At 44.3% G+C, this 15,791-nt stretch overlaps 1 protein-coding gene across 21 annotated transcripts in view; it reads left to right on the top strand.

Moving 5' to 3' along the window:
- NRXN3 (neurexin 3) overlaps positions 1-15,791 on the top strand; it is a 1,022,200-nt gene that overhangs the window by 347,909 nt on the left and 658,500 nt on the right. For all 21 annotated transcript variants that reach the window (XM_056346632.1, XM_056346622.1, XM_056346630.1 and 18 more), the window contains one exon: positions 7,918-8,121. In XM_056346632.1, coding sequence (XP_056202607.1) covers positions 7,918-8,121 — 204 coding nt within the window. The remainder of the gene's footprint in view (positions 1-7,917; positions 8,122-15,791) is intronic.

Here is a 15,791-nt window from a genome sequence, read left to right as displayed (position 1 = left end):
CTTCCATTTTGTGGATACTTGGTGAATAATCTTTTCTGAACTAATTTGATGTTGCTTCTTCTGTTTGGAAAAATGACAAAGGGAAGAGATAGGAAATATGTAAGATACTGGAACAGGGAGGAGACACAGTGGTATGGAAAGGGAAGTGGTGAATAGGGTATTCATTCTGTTCTGACTTTCCAGAGAAATAAATAGGTGTGGTTTGCACTTCAGATGTGCTTCAGGAATTTCTTATTTTATATGAGTCTACCCACACTTCTGGGCATTTTTCAGATTTAAATGTATGTTAAGAGTAATGTAATGTTTTAAATAATTTTATGAGATAAATTTGCAAGGTTTTGAAAAAATGTGTTTGATGAAAAATATTCACCTGGATGTTATCTGGCCTATGTAAACATCTGCTAGCAATTTTTGTCTATAGCAGCAGCCTTGTAAATAACAATTATTACTGTTGCACCAGTATTCTTGCATCCCTGAAAATGTGATGAATGCCTTGAAGCTAGCTCTATTATCTCCCTTCTGTGCTGCTCTTTTAGAAATACTTTGTACACACTGTACTGATAAGGGTGTCTTATGTTATTATTCTACTTTTAGTGCCTGTTTGGTCCTAACTGATGTACACTACTCAAATAGAACCATTTGAGTTTAAGAAAGTAGTATACGAATCAGAGAGAAGCCAAAGGTGAGAAGCAGAAGAGGCAAGTTGTAGAAAATAAAAACTAGGAGAAGTTGAACAGAAGGGGTTTACTTAGCCTAGAACAGAGTGAGAGAGCTAGGGTAATGGTACACTGAGCTTCAGGGTATGAAAGTCCTTTCATAAAGCAGCTGTATACCCACTGGGAGCAGGGAAGGAAGGTGTCCTTTTAATATGGATCAAAGAAAAATTTGGATTCGTGTTGCAAAAATATTTTCTGTCTGTGGGGGAGATTAAACACAGGCAAAACCAGTCCAGGTTCTTTACATCTCTGTGGTTTTATGTGTCCAAGATTTTAACTGTTTTATCGTCATGAGTTTCCAGCGCATAACAACTGATGATAATGCCATTGACATCTTGTCAGGCTGAAATCTTTAAAGCAGAATAACTTTGTTCTTACTGGCACAGTAAACCTATCAGTGGCTGATCAATGATATTATTTGCAAGGTATTCTGCTAGACTAATAAAATTCATTTCTAATGTAGTGGTTCTCTTTAGGTGGGCATTTAAAGATGGTTTTGGGTTCTCTGTCGTTGTCCCTCTCAGTGCTAGTGAATTACACCGACATCCTTTCGAGTTGCTTTTCGCTATTTGGCAGGCTAAGTGAGGTGAGGTGCAGCGGCACCTAGATGGGAGACATCCAGGGAAAATGCCATTTGCTGCAAAAGGTGTCATAGTGCATTTAGTAAACATGGACTTTCCTTCTGGGTCAGCAACGAGCAGTGCCAGAGCCATGGTACCACCAGCTCCACACCGCCCAGTGCCCTTAGGGCACCCACAGGCTCTGCTTGGCCCCTGGGACTCCCCCAGCCCTATGTCAGCCCCCTGGGGCTCCCCCAGCCTGCCCATGGCCCCCCACCAGCCCTCTGGCACTCCCCCAGCCTGCTCCCAGCGCCATGTCATCCCCCCGGGGCTCCCCCAGCCTACCCAGGGCTCCCCATCAGCCCCCAAAGGCTCCCACAGCCCCCTGCCCACAGCCCCGCGTCAGCCCCCTGGGGCTCCCACAGTCTGCCCACAGCCCAGGATCCCACACTGGCCCCCCAGGGCTCCCCCAGCCTGCCCGTGGCCTCCCACCAGCCCCCCAGGGCTCCCCCAGCCTGCCCACAGCCCCGTGTCAGCCCCCAGGGCTCCCCCAGCCTGCCCGCTGCCCTCTGGGGCCATCAGCCAGGCTGGTCTCCAGGTGCCCAGCCCCCTCCCTGGCCACGAGCCCTGCCAAGCCAGGCCCATGTCCCATCCCTATCACTGTGGCCCTGTCAGGCAGCTGTGGCACCTGATCTTAGCCCCGGCTGGTGGAGTGACTTCCCAGCCTGATCCCAGACCTGATCCCAGACCTGCCTCATGGCCATGATGTTTCCTGGGCTCTTGGTTGGACCCAGCCACCATTTGCGGGTCGTGCTCAGCTCCTTGGGTGTCTGGGCAGCTCCTGGGCCCCATCCTGCCAGGTGACGTGCAAGGTTGTAACCGCATGTGAGCACTTCAAGTTTTCCACCAAAAAAGGAGCATTATCTCCTGGGTCCCAGTCAGATTTCAGTCTGAGTGATTACGTTTGGGCTCCCCAAATTACCCGACGGACCTCTGTTGTTGAAACGCATCTGTATGGGATCCACTTGGACAGGAATGAGGATTTCTTTTTCTTTTGTTAGGCCTGTAATTTTGGTTTTCAGAGAACTAAGGCTGTTTTTATTTGTGGCCATGTGTGTGGATATGGGATAGAAAGAGGTGTGCTGTCTAATGCCTACAGGAAAGTTTTGTCTGCTTTGTGGACACAAAGTTTTGGCACTTTTTCTTTAAGGATATCTGAATTTTTGCAAAAAGATGGAAAAGTTTGGTCTGTATTCCCTCACAGTTTTGAAGTAGCATACCTGTTTTCGACACTTGCTCCTTGCCAGGTGTCCCGTGCTCCTCCAGCTGGTGACACTTGTCTCTGGAAGCTCTGCTTGGTGGGAGCGGGTGGCCAGAGCTGACTCTCACAAATGTAGATAGGGGGAAGAACGTTGTGTGCCCTGAACTGTGGCCCTTGATGAGTTCAGCTAAACTTCTTGTGAAGGGTGGATGTTTTTTCCTTTTTTTTCACTGTCATCTTTCTGGAAATTTCAGGAAGAAAGATATATTGTAGTCTGGGAGGCAGGGGAAAGAAACCATGGGGAAGAACAGGAGACTTTGGAAAAACTAAAAGGGAGAAGAAAGGAAAGAGCCAAAGAATGGAGATTAATACAAGAGAAAGGTCAGAAAATAGGAGAAAGAGCATGAAGAGGTCTTGAATACTTTTTTGTCTGTATTCTAAGAATATGCCTGTTGCTGTATCCCCAGGAGGTTTATGCAGAGCCTTGTGGGGAAGCAGCAGTGAATTGCTCCTTTGGATGCTAAGTGTAAAATTAAAGCTGGCAGGGTCTCAGAGCACAAGACTGGGAAGCTAATCGCTGTTAATAACATTGATTTTCACAGATCTCTGGCATTATGTCAGGGTGGTTTTGAATCAGCACCTGGTTTCTTCTTCCCCTCTCCAAGCTAATGGCAGTGAAGCTTCTGGCTTTGGGATTGCAAATAAATGCCACTCTGTATCTTTTTTCTGTATAAATCTGTGGGTCTCTGAAATGTGGTTTCGCTTATTGCTCCTATGCATGTCTCTGTGAGACATCCAAGCATAATAGCTACCCAAAAAGTAGAAGGGTGGAAGGAATGTGCCTGTATTTTAAACCTGGATAACTGTGCTGCTGCTGCCTGTATTTATGGTGTTGAACAAAAGCACTATAGTCCTCTTGCTGCAGATGGCTGAGGACAATCAAATTGGATGTCATCTCTAAGCATGTGGAGGAAAAGAAGGTTATCAGGAGCAGTCAACATGGAGTCACCAAGGGGTAATCGTGCCAACCTAATAGCCTTCTATGATGGAATTGGCTGGGTAGATAAAGGGAGAACAGTGGATTTTGGCTTGACCTCAGCAAGGTTTTTGACCCTTTCTTCCATAACATCCTCACAGGTAACCTCAGGAAGTGCAGGTTAGACAAGCGGATGGTGAGGTGGATCAAAAACTGGCTGAATGGCAGAGCTCAGAGGTTGTGATTAACAGCACCAAGTCTACCAGGAGGCCTGCAGTTAGTGGTGGTTGCCAGGGGTCCGTACAGTCTCTGGTCCTGTTTGACTATTCATCAATGACCTGGATGAAAGGACAGGTGCACTCTCAGCAAGGTTGTCGATGATACAAAACCGGGAGCAGTGGCTGGTACCCCAGAGGCTGCGCTGCCATCCAGCGAGACCTGAGCAGGCTGGAGACGTGGGCAGAGAGGGACCTCATGGAGTTCAGCAGAGGCAAGTGTAAGGTCCTGCCCCTGGGGAGGAACAGCCATGTGCACCAGTACGGGCTGGGGGGGACCGGCTGGGAGGCAGCTCTGCAGAAAAGGACCTGGGAGTTCTGGTGGGCAGCAAGTTGCCCACGAGCCAGCAGTGTGCCCTGGTGGCCAAGGAGGCCAGTGGGACCCTGGGGGGCATTAGGAGGAGTGTGGCCAGCAGGCTGAGGGAGGTGATCCTGCCCCTCTACTCTGCCCTGGGGAGGCTTCATCCGGAGTGCTGTGTCCAGTGCCGGGCTCCCCAGTTTCAGAGAGACAGGGAGCTACTGGAGAGGGTCCGACAAAGTGCTACGAAGGCAATGAGGGGACTGGAGTGTCTGTGTTATAAGGAAAGGCTGAGGGAGCTGGGCCTGTTCAGCCTGGAGAAGAAAAGACTGAGAGGATGGGGCCAGGCTCTTTTCAGCGGTGCCCAGCGACAGGACAAGGGGCAACGGGCACAAACTGCAGCACAGGAGGTTCTGTCTAAAGATGAGGAAAGACTTCTGTGCTCTGAGGATGGCAGAGCACTGGGACAAGCTGCCCAGAGAGGCTGTGGAGGCTCCTTCTCTGGAGACATTCAAAACCCACCTGGACATGACTGTGCAGCCTGCTCTAGGAGAACCTGCTTTACTTTGTACTAGATGATCTCCAGAGGTCCCTTTCAACCCTGATCATTCCGTGAATGGATGCCACTATTCAGGCAGAAGTCACCAGCACAGGTGCCTAGGAGGCTGAGGTCGCCTAGTTGTTGCCGTTGCCATGTTATATTCAACCCTGACCAGATTTGCTCTATGTGTTGCTCAGCTGTAGCAGGCCTTCCTCAAGTTTTGGGGACTCTCTGTCAGGACAAGGAAATAGGTTTTATTTGTATGACTGCTACTAGGCAATAGCCTCCTCTGAAAGGGTATTTTCTTAGCTGCAGGGAATGGTGTGCTTGCAAGGAGATGTGTTGACAAAGCATCTAGATACTCCAGATGGTGAGGACTTGCAAGGTGAGAATGAAATCTATATTTTTAAAAGATGTCAAGCGCATTGGTGGTCTGAGCTGGGCTGGGCTCGTGTTAGCATAGAGCACACAAAAGAACACTCGTCAACTCCGATGGTTGTATGGGAGGCTGTTTCAACTATTTCAGGCTATTTAATTTTATCTTCTTGTTACAAGGATTCATTGCTCCCCAGCTGTAGCAGACTGGCCAGAGAAGGGACAGTAATACCTGATTTAGGCTACTGTGGGATGTCAGTTGAAACACTGTCTAGAATTTTGTGCCACCCTCAGCAGCTATGGGTGTTCTTCAGGTCCTTCTTACATAAGCATAATTATGATGGTTGGGATTTCTTGTCTAAGGACAGTAATTTTCTGGCAGTGGGATCAGTAGAGCTAAAGGACACAAATTCTTTTTGAAGGGAAGAGACTCATTATTAACGAGACTCATTATTAACACACTTCTGATTTATTGTCTTCTAGTGTCTACAGAAACACTCATGTTTCCAAAGCACCTAAATGCACGGTACTGGGGAGAAGGAAGCAGCAGAGCTGGGGCACTTGGGTTGGCTACTCCCACTCGTAGTCCTGATGTCCTCCAACCCCCCCTTCTCACAGCTATTCAGGTGCTAGGGCAAGCAACTGTTTCATGCAAGGCACATCTGAGCTGAAGGCGTCAAAGGAGCCATTTCATGCTTGACTGCATTTTCTAATACAATCCACAGAAAGAGAGAGGAAAGAGAGCAAGGAGAGTTTGTGTGTACATACGCATTGCCTTTGAGTGTATGTATAATATACAGTACATTTAGTTCCAGCTTGCAGCTGTGGGTGGCATGTAAGAGGTGCAGACGTGAGGGAGAAGAAAATCGTGCTTTTGAGAAGAGGAAACCATACCCCCACCTTGAGAAAGCAGCTTTCTTTCCTTCTGTGTTTCTTGGCCAAGCAGAGATGTGAGTCCCCAGGGAAGCACTGACAGCTGGTACCCAGAAGGTGTATGTATGGCTGAGTGGGTGTTGTGTGTACAGACCATGGAAGTCTGTGGGGAGCGCAGCTAAGAAAACTGGTGAGTAGGGATGCTGTTCACAGCCTTCTTATTTTAATCGTGCTCCCAGAGAAGTTTTCCTCTTAATGGATTTTTATGTCCTATGACCAGAGGGGTGCTGCATACCAGCACTTAGTGTGGTGGGTGGCTGCACCGACACAACCACAGTGATCCCCACCAAACATTTTGTAATCAAATACACATCTCCCTTGTCACTTTATCAGCTTGACACTTATATCCTTATTTATCATCTCATTTGTGTATTTCTTACTGATGTTTTGTTACTGGTCATTGTGGAGCCAGCCATGGGTCCTTTCCAGCATGGACATGGAGCTGTTCCTCAGTTTCCCATCCATCTACCCTACCCTAACATTTAGGCATTGAGAGGATGTAAGGATTGGCTCTGCCAAGCTTGCTGTTCCCTTCTAGAAGTTCTGCTCCTGTCAGCATGAGTGGCCTGGCTGGGAAATGTTTGATAAAGGGGTGAAACATGAGAGAACATCTAGATTCCAAATACATGTGATTGCTGTCGGTTAAATTAGATGGGATGGGTGTGTGTGTGTGTGTGTGTTTGTTTGTTTGTTTTACAACATGGGAATCCCTACCATTTGAGAAAACTGTCTAAACTGGATGAGGCAGTGGTAAGAGTTCTTTATGGTGCAATCCTTCCCCTTCCTGGGGAGCTGAACTGGTCTTTTTTCTTCTAACCTCTGAGATTTTTATATGTAGTTTCGTGGTAAGTCCTACATGGAACGATCTCTACAGCTCTGCCTTTGGTAGGGGTTGGCTGCGGGCACAAGGGATGCTCCAATTCATACATTAAAATATTTATGTAGATTTGTAAATTTTGTGGCTAAAAATGCTTTGGAGCGTATTCCCGGACTGAAACAATGGTTAGCGTGCTGTAGTGTTTGCTGCAGTTCTATCACAAGACTTTAATTCTGCCCCTTGAGAGAAGAATGTCACTTTCTGCAGGCAGGATCCTGAACAAATAGAAAATGTTAAGTTCTGTAACTCCTTTCCTCAGCTGAACTTTCCATTTTCTCTGACAACCTCAGAGAAGATAGAAAAATATAATTTCTTTCCTTGCTGTTTTTTACTTTTTCCTCCTCCTGACTTTCATTGTGCTTCCTTCTTCTGACTTTTCCTGTTTGAATGACACTTAAATTTACAGTGGAGTTTGTTTTTTCCTTCCTTCATTTACATTTCAGTGTCATCGGTTCTGTCAGCAGAGCTCTACTAACATTAGTTGTTAGTAAGGAGGGGAAAAATATGAAACCACAAAACAGCACAAATCTGATGTAGAAAAGACATTTTAAGAAACGTGCTTCAGACAGTTTTTGGTTTTCTTTAAAGTGCTAGCAATGGAATGAAATTTCTCTCTAAATAAGCAACAGCTCTTAAGAGTACCAGAAATAGGAACTCTGAGCCTTCAAAGGCAGGACTAAATGCTCTAGTAGAAGTGTCGTAGACATTATTTAAAGTAGTCGTTACAGCTAGTGCTGGGGAAGGCTGGACTAATGGAGGAGATGGCATTTTCTGGAAGGTGTGAAAACCGGAGCCTTTGCCAGCTCATTATCAAAAAAGGGCCCTGTGCTAACACACTCATCCGTGGGTATTGTCTCCATGGGTACTACTGCCTCCAGCTGTAGTGAGTACCGTGCCTTTATGTTTGCTGCTCATACTTGCCACATGGGGTTGCTGGATGCAGTTCAACAGTTGCTGTGTTTTTTTCCAGTTACGTACATTTCTGTGGCAAGCGGTATGGTTTCTGTAGCACAGTGCTCTACCAGAGATGTCGGGGTTCTTTCAGAGGCGATCGCACAGAGGCATAACTTTTCATTTTTTGCAATTGTTTGCTGATTCTTTGCAGAGGCCTCTATCTTGAGCTATGATGGCAGCATGTACATGAAGATCATCATGCCTATGGTCATGCATACAGAAGCAGAAGACGTGTCCTTCCGTTTCATGTCCCAGCGTGCTTATGGGCTGTTGATGGCAACAACCTCACGAGACTCTGCTGACACTCTGCGCCTGGAGCTGGATGGAGGCCGTGTCAAACTTATGGTCAATTTAGGTATCGTATAAAAACCTTCCACTGCCCCTTCACTATTAGTTTGGGCTTGTGATTAATGTTTTTTTAATAATTTTGTTTAATTTCTGTTGGTTTGATTGGATTGGACTGATTTCTAAAATAACTGCTGAGACTTTCATAATAATAATCTTTTGCGGAGAGAAATTCTCTTCCGCATTGCTGCATGAAGATTTGCTGTCAGTTCTTCGTTATGGACAGTGTTGGTTTTTAAGTCTTTAAGTTTTTAAGTTTCCTTTCTTGGTCTGGGACTGGTGAGCTCTGTGTGAGACATGCTGCTTGGTCCATCTTTTGATCAGTTACATCCCTCATTCATCCAGCATCACTCAAAACAGTCAAAGCCAAATGTGGAAGGGAAGCAAAATGAATATGGTGGCAAGCAGAAGTCCTGTGAATCCCGTGCCCTTTACAGAATTTGGCAGCGTTTGATACAACTTTGTCTCTTTTACTAATTTGCTAATTATTTCTGTTTTCTAATTGTATATGTTGCAGCCTTTAGGGCTTTCTATATCTAGTAAAAAAGCTTGGGGGTTTCTGATTGTATCTTGATTAAAATGAAGGTAGAAATAATAACAGTGCACACACACCCCATCCCAAAGGGTTGTGTTCTGTCTCCTTAGAGTTACACTTATCCAGAAAATAATAAAAAGAGATAATTAGAAATGAGTCCAACAATAACAACAATGAAAAAAAAATTGAGAGTTAATGTGCTATTAGATTAGCCTCAATCCATTTTCTTGCCAGTCTTTAAGTATTGTACTGAATGACAAATAGCCTTTTTAAAGAATGTAAATAAACAAGTTGAAGCTTTCTTTTGTTTTTCAGTGATGCAACTTGTTGCTTCATGTAAATCCAGGAATATAACTAAGAAGAGATTTTGATTCAAAGAGGCAGAGCTATCATGACAGTGAGAAATGTTAAAACTCTTCTAATATGTAGGGTACTCTATATGAAGATGTGTGCATGGTCTGGAAAGCTTGTGTCAGCTTCCGGAATTCTAAGCCCCACTGGAATAAGCTTTTGCATTTTTTTGAGCTAATAGTATCAGCATCTTTAAAACCCTGCTCTGCTGATGTCAGGAGCAAACCATGTAGTGGCTTTGTAGAGGGCAAAAAAGGTATTATGCACCTATACTGGTAGTAATGGTTCTTGCTTTTTAACTCCTCTCCTAGCTAGATATGGTAAGTTTATCAGGGTCTTGCTGCACCATAGATGTGATTGAGTGTGATTTTAGGGTTCTTCTTCCTTACCTGGGCAATATGTTGTCCAGCGGTCGTCCTCTGGAACTAACTTGCTTTTTGAAGTTGCTTCTAGTGTCTTTGGTTTTGAAGGTATGAGTCAGACCCTAGTATCTGCTTTTGGAATAAGCAACTGAAGAGAAGAAGATGCATTTAAACAAGTTCATAACTCTTAAAAGCAAAGAATCTCTATCTAAAGGGCTATGAAAACCTTTGCTTTTTATTTAAAAAAAAGAAGAAGAAGAAGAAGAAAATGCAAGAGTTCTCATTTGGATTACATATTTGCTCTGTTTAGCTTGACTGAAGAAGTGTAAAGCCCTACTGAATGTCTAGCTACCATAGGAACAGTTGCTGCCCTATCCAGACTGACCTAGAGGACAGAGGGAATAGATCAACTTCAGCTATGACAGTAACTTCCCAAATAAAGAGAAACAACACTCTGATGATAGCCGTATCTGCCTATATTAACTTTAAGTGAAGGAAAATTTCATAGGTCTGCAGGATTTCTCTGGAGAACAGCTCAAAAGAATTGCTGTTGAGCGTTCATACATGTTTAAAGAGAATCTTTCATAAAACTCCAGTGCACATATATATATATATATGTGTGTGTGTGTGTCTGTCTGTCTGCATCTTCTGATCTAACACATTTGGTGCTAATAATCTGGCAAAATGAGATGTTTTTTTCCCCACCATTTCCTTTCTTGGCAATTATTGCTAGCCATTTTCTTATCAGATGATATACTTAATCGCAGGAAGACTGGCAGTGTCACGCTTCTGTCGGAGAAGTGACGGGGCAGCTGAGTAATAGCTCAGTTCTACACTAACTCCTTGTAACACAGAGCCAGTTCTTTTACCTTGCATGCCGTAGTTTCTCTCTGTTGAAGAGAGAATACTTCACAGCCCTCCAGGGATATGGTAGTGTTTTAGTAAGTGCTGCTTCTATCACCTTTGATACTACAGCATGAAAACTGCCAGACTTCATCAAAGATTATTATTTTTTCTTCTGAGAAATGTACCACTGGTTTGATTCTATTACGTCTTCATCTTCCTTTAAAATCAGTGAGAACAGGGGGAATTGCTCCTTTTGGGTGTTCAGGGCTTCCTAGACTTAGATCACAAGTGAATACGAGGAGGTTATATTCAGATTATCCTGAATTACTTATAATTTTTTACAGTTTACTCTTTCCTTTCCAGTTTTCTTTATATCATGCTGGCAGGCCACAAGGGAAAATACTGCCTGCCAGCATTGTATGCCTGATTGACATTGGTCACTTGTAATATCGCTGGGGTCTGTTACTTAGCCTGGAGCTGGACTGCTCAACTCTTACAACCTGGCATCTAAAAGATGTGGCTAAAGAATTAGCATATGATCTACACATGTTTGGAAAGAGATCTGTCATTGATGGTTTAATACAGGGACATGTGTAAGCCATACCCTGTGTTAACTGAAGTTTTGTGTAGTTGCAGGGACCAAAGCAATGTATATGCCAGATTTGTCAGCTTTTCAGCTGGAAACTTTGTTGAGGTTGAATCTTCCCACAAAAGTGACTACAGGCTGCATCAGCGGAAACCTGTCACCACTCTCCTTCTATGCCCAACTCAACAGAAAGGTAGTTTAGACTGTTGGAACCTGGATTGAGCTTCATCTGTCCTCTCTTCAGATTTATAAAGCTGTCAGATATATTCCTTGAAACAGGACTTCACTTCTATCAAAATGGCAAAGTTACCTTGCTGTTAAAGAAACAGAATTGGAGGAGGAATGATGTTAAGAGAGCCATTCATTTTCAGTTGTTTACTATAAGTCACATCTAACTCTTTAAGGAGACTGATCATAGCCAAAATGTCACAAATAAGAACCAAATCTTCATTATCTGACCCTGCCAAAATCCGCTTATCAGTGAGAAACAGTTAGCACCACCTCTGAAGACCTGAGTACGCTTGGTGTCAGCATCCTCCCAAGCGTGTAACCCATGGCAGACGTGTGTAAAAAAAGACTGTTTTGAGTGGTGAGTTATTTAATTGTGCTTTTCTTATAAGTCATTTAATACTATTAATAAGAGCTGCCTCTGTCTTCTCGTTTGATCTATTCCATTTGATTACTTCTTATCATTTGTGTGGTTATAAAGGTCTTTCCTATGTTGGGGTTTTTTTTTCTTTCTTTCTTTTTTTTTTTTTTTTTAAAAAAAATATCTGTGTATTTCAGTTGTAAAGCTTTCCCATACCCCATCAGCCATGGTAAATCAAAAGATGGTATTCAACCCTTCAAAGGCCTGAAGCCTGCGGCCCGCACAGCAAACAGCCCTGAGAACAGAGCGCACAGAGCAGCCTGCAGGGGCTGGCATATCCCACCCACTTCCCCAGCACTCGGTGTCCAAACGGGGGATAGACACATCGTACAGCCGGCACGGGTGGGCATGGACAGCTTGCTGTAGAAGGTGGGAGGGAAAGGAAGAGCAGTGATGAACAATTATTTAAGAAAGGGAGGCTAGGAAGGTTGTTTCAGACGTTTCTGTGTGTGTGCCCGAGGCACTGCAATCTGCATGTTGACAGCACAGTCTCACAGGGGTTTGTTTGTTGTGTGAAGATTAGAAGTCCAAATGTGATACAGATCTCACTTCTGTTGAGAGAAGGGCTCTGAAGAAATGGGTCTAGAGTGGAAGGAGAGAGAGAAATTAAGCAAATTGTGGCTTGGAATGTACTTGGGAATAATTTTTGATGCTGAGATGATGTGCAGAAAGGGAAAGAAATGGCTGGTCCAGTAGGGAGATCCATCTTCACATTATTCCTCCCATTGATGAGTGGGAGGGTTATAGTGTCACTGAATTTTATTAAAGTGTATTTCAGGTTTTGGTGACTGGAATAAATACTTCCTGCCTCCTGTTAATCGGAGCCAGGTCTGTTGTTCTTCTCACCTGTCTTTTTGTAAGATATCTGCTCAAGGGTGTCAAAGACATCTTTGCCTCTCCAAAGTGCCAAGTTTCTTTTATCATTCCTGCATACAAACACGGCAGGCACATTTTTTATTTTTCTTTTTTGATGTATGTGAACTTTTATGCCAAATTTCCCTTTGTGCGAATCATAACGCACAGACCTGCCTGCATATGCCCATGCACAGTTTCTCAACAATAAATGTCTTTTCTATAATCAGTGCATACAAAAGCCCTTGATTTTTTAATATTTTATTTTTGTCATAGACATGCAAAGATATTTGTCAGCTGTTGGTTGCAGGTGGGTGCACAGTCTGACTGCATGCAAGTAGGGGAGAGGCAAGGAGCCACACTACAACATGGAGTAAGAGTGTGCACAGGACCTCAGCTGGTTTCCTCATAGGAGATAACCTAGTGTGAGCTTAGAAACAATCAGGCCTTGATATTCTGTCTTGTCCTAGGCTTGCCTTAAAGTGCTCTTCTACAACCACGTGTGGGTGCTCATCAAAAGGAACAAATACTTTGTCCTCACACAACAAAGGTGACTTCATTCCTGATTCAAGGGAAAAACAGCCTGGGGCTTTAGCACTATCAAATAAATATCACCCTTTTCAGGCACAAAGATACAAATGTTAAGAAACACAGACCTGATTCACAGAGACTTCTGTTTGCTGCTCAAGATATCTCCATTCAAATCCCTAGTGTTAGCTAATTACAGTGGAGCTGTTTAACCTTTTGTGAGGCTGGGGTCTTTGGCCCATTTTCCTGGTGATGTGCTCTGGAAAATCTTCCACCTGAACACTAAGGAAGCAGCTTCTGGTTTACATTAGGAATAATAATGAAAGAAAGTAACTGCAGAAGGTCTTTCCAGCTTATCCTGCTCCCCATGCAGTTATAGAGTGTTTTCACTTTACTGCTGTCCTCCAGATTCCTCATCCAGTTGCTCAGCTGGCAGGTGACTGGATTTACAGCTGTTTAGGTATACTCATCTTCAAAAGCTAAAGCGAGGGACAACTTCTTTTCAGTCACAAATGCAGACGTACCTAAATAAAGCAAATCTTACCAGTAGAAGCTGGTAACAGAACTGAGAGCCCCAGCTGATGATTACCAGAAGCCTTATTGCCCTGGTACTGTGCAGGAGGAATCCCAAGAAGTTTTTTTTAATTATTCCTGAATTCCTCAGCTGCTGCTGTTTTGAGCACAAAGACGAGTCTAAACCTGCACCTTACTGCCAGGGTTTTTTTGAGGATTACTGCAATCATTTGCTTTGGATTTGTAGTTTTATACGAGTTTAGAGGAAAAATGGGTACTCTGCCTTTCTAAAAACAGATATAAATGTGAGAAAACACCTTCATATATTAACGATTAGAAATTTCTTTTTTGGTTGCTTTGACAAGCCTCAGAATTAAGGAAATTAACAAAAAACCTATGCATGTTCTTTGAAGGTAGCATGAAGAGTATGATGGTGCTGGTGTAGCAGCACAGGCAGATGCACTTGCCTAGGTGCCATGTGGGATCCCCACTGACCCAGCTGGACTAAGTCCAGTTCAGGGGCTGGTTCTTCTGGAGTGTGCTTGGACGTTTCTGCCTGGCACTCCATTGCATGGCATTGCAAAGCCTTCGTGCTCGCACAGTCTGGGGATCTAATAGCACCATGGCAGCTGTCAGGGCAACCCCCTCAGTAACTTGGTCTCTTGTCCTTTGAAATAGAAGTCTAGCAGCCAGGATAAGGGCTACACTGGTTTTCAGTTTGAAACATTGATCCCTTCACCTGGAGCAGTCCGTGACTCAGCCTGAGGGGAAGCCCTGGGACATGTAGTTATTTCGGTATGGCTGCAAAAAGCCTAAAAGTGCAAAACTTCTCTGCAGACGCCTATAACGCAACAGTGGGTTTACTTTCTAACTTTGATGAATGTTGCTGATGACCAGCCATGTTTCTCTTTCTGGGACACTTACTGTTTATCCCATAAGAAATTCCCCTGTTGTTCCAGCTGTAACAACTCTCTTGATCTCACTTGCTTGCAGTGAGACCTGGGAGCCTCTCTCGCTCTTGCTCTCCATCAGGTCATAGAGGGAAGTTCCCCAGCATGTACTTCAGAGCTCCCCTTACCCCCCCCACCCCCCACCCCCAACTCCTATAAGGGATATAGCCACCACTGTACGGTGATCGTAGCAATTGCTCCAGGGCTGTTTGCTCCCACTTTTCTGTTGCGGTTGACGACACATGACAAACCTAATCGCACAAAACCAAACCCAGATTTTCTCAAGAGAAGTTCTGCTTGAAAACAGACTCTCTCTGACTATGCTGCTCCTGATTGGTGTGTCCCTGCTCATTACGGCTCTTTATTTAGAGACTCTTATTCCTTCCTCTTTCATTTTTTTTTAATAATTGCATATAGTTTCAGCTGCTGAAATAATTTTCCTACATCTGCCTGAGTAAACATAAAATTGGTCCAGTTAAGCAGCAAACTGTTTTATATCCCTCTGCCATTTTGTATAATCTCTCTTGCTAGGCCATATCTCTGTAATAAATACAGCCGTCCCTGCTGGTCAAAGCTTTAGTTGTCCAGAGTGGATATTCAGTAGCATGGTGCTATTATACCTGGCCTTGATTTCCTGAGAGAAGGTCATCGTGGCCCAAAATATGTACTAGCACTGATATAGTTCTTGCCCATGTCAGACACCACAGTAATGGGTGTTCACAAGGCTGTAAGTAGGCCTTTATGAAAGAAAGATCCTCTTCATGGGTCGTATCCTGAGATATGCTGAGCATTGGTGTGGTAAATGAGAGAAGCAGTGCTCAGAAGGCCTGTAGCTCAGGCTGTCCTACCTCAGCTTGTTTTCTCTGTGCAGACTCCTCGGTTGCCATTTATTAGATTGCACAGTCATAACTCTTATTTTTCTTTCTCTATATCCCTCTTTGTCCCTCCCTTGCCTATAACCTCTGAATGAAGCAGGGCTAGCAAAGGTTCCCAGATCTGCCACTTCACTGCCCATTTCATCTTCTCCCTGAACGTTATGAGCATCCCATTCAGTCTTACCGTTCAGACAGCAAGACGAGATCGGGCTCTGAGGAACGGGCAGGGCTGGGGACCTTTGAAAGAAAACTCCGTTCCCCCTGCCAAGCAAAAAAAACCCAACCAAAACCCAAACTATTCCCAACATCCAGAACTAGTTGAAATCTGGGCTGGGCGTTCGTGCGGTTAGCTGTTTGCAAGTGGCCATTTTATGATAGGACACAACTGGGCAGTATATTAACCCTTTCCTCGCCTGAATGGACAGCGTCAAGTGTGTCTGTGCACATACTAAAAAGTGTTCTGGGCTGGTGTTGGGGGAATGAAAAGAGGGTCTGTCTTTGGGAGAGCTGGAAAGGGTTAAATATTGCACCAACAAATCTCATAGGCTGATTTTACAGGTACTCTGTGTTGGACAGATGGTGTATTTATGCAGTAACAATATAAATTAATTCAAAAGAAACCAAGTATAAAGG

Source organism: Falco biarmicus, chromosome 7 (genome assembly GCF_023638135.1).
Source record: "Falco biarmicus isolate bFalBia1 chromosome 7, bFalBia1.pri, whole genome shotgun sequence".
NCBI lineage: Eukaryota > Metazoa > Chordata > Aves > Falconiformes > Falconidae > Falco > Falco biarmicus.
The sequence above is the reverse complement of the archived record's forward strand: the minus strand, read 5'-3'. Positions and strand labels throughout refer to the sequence as shown.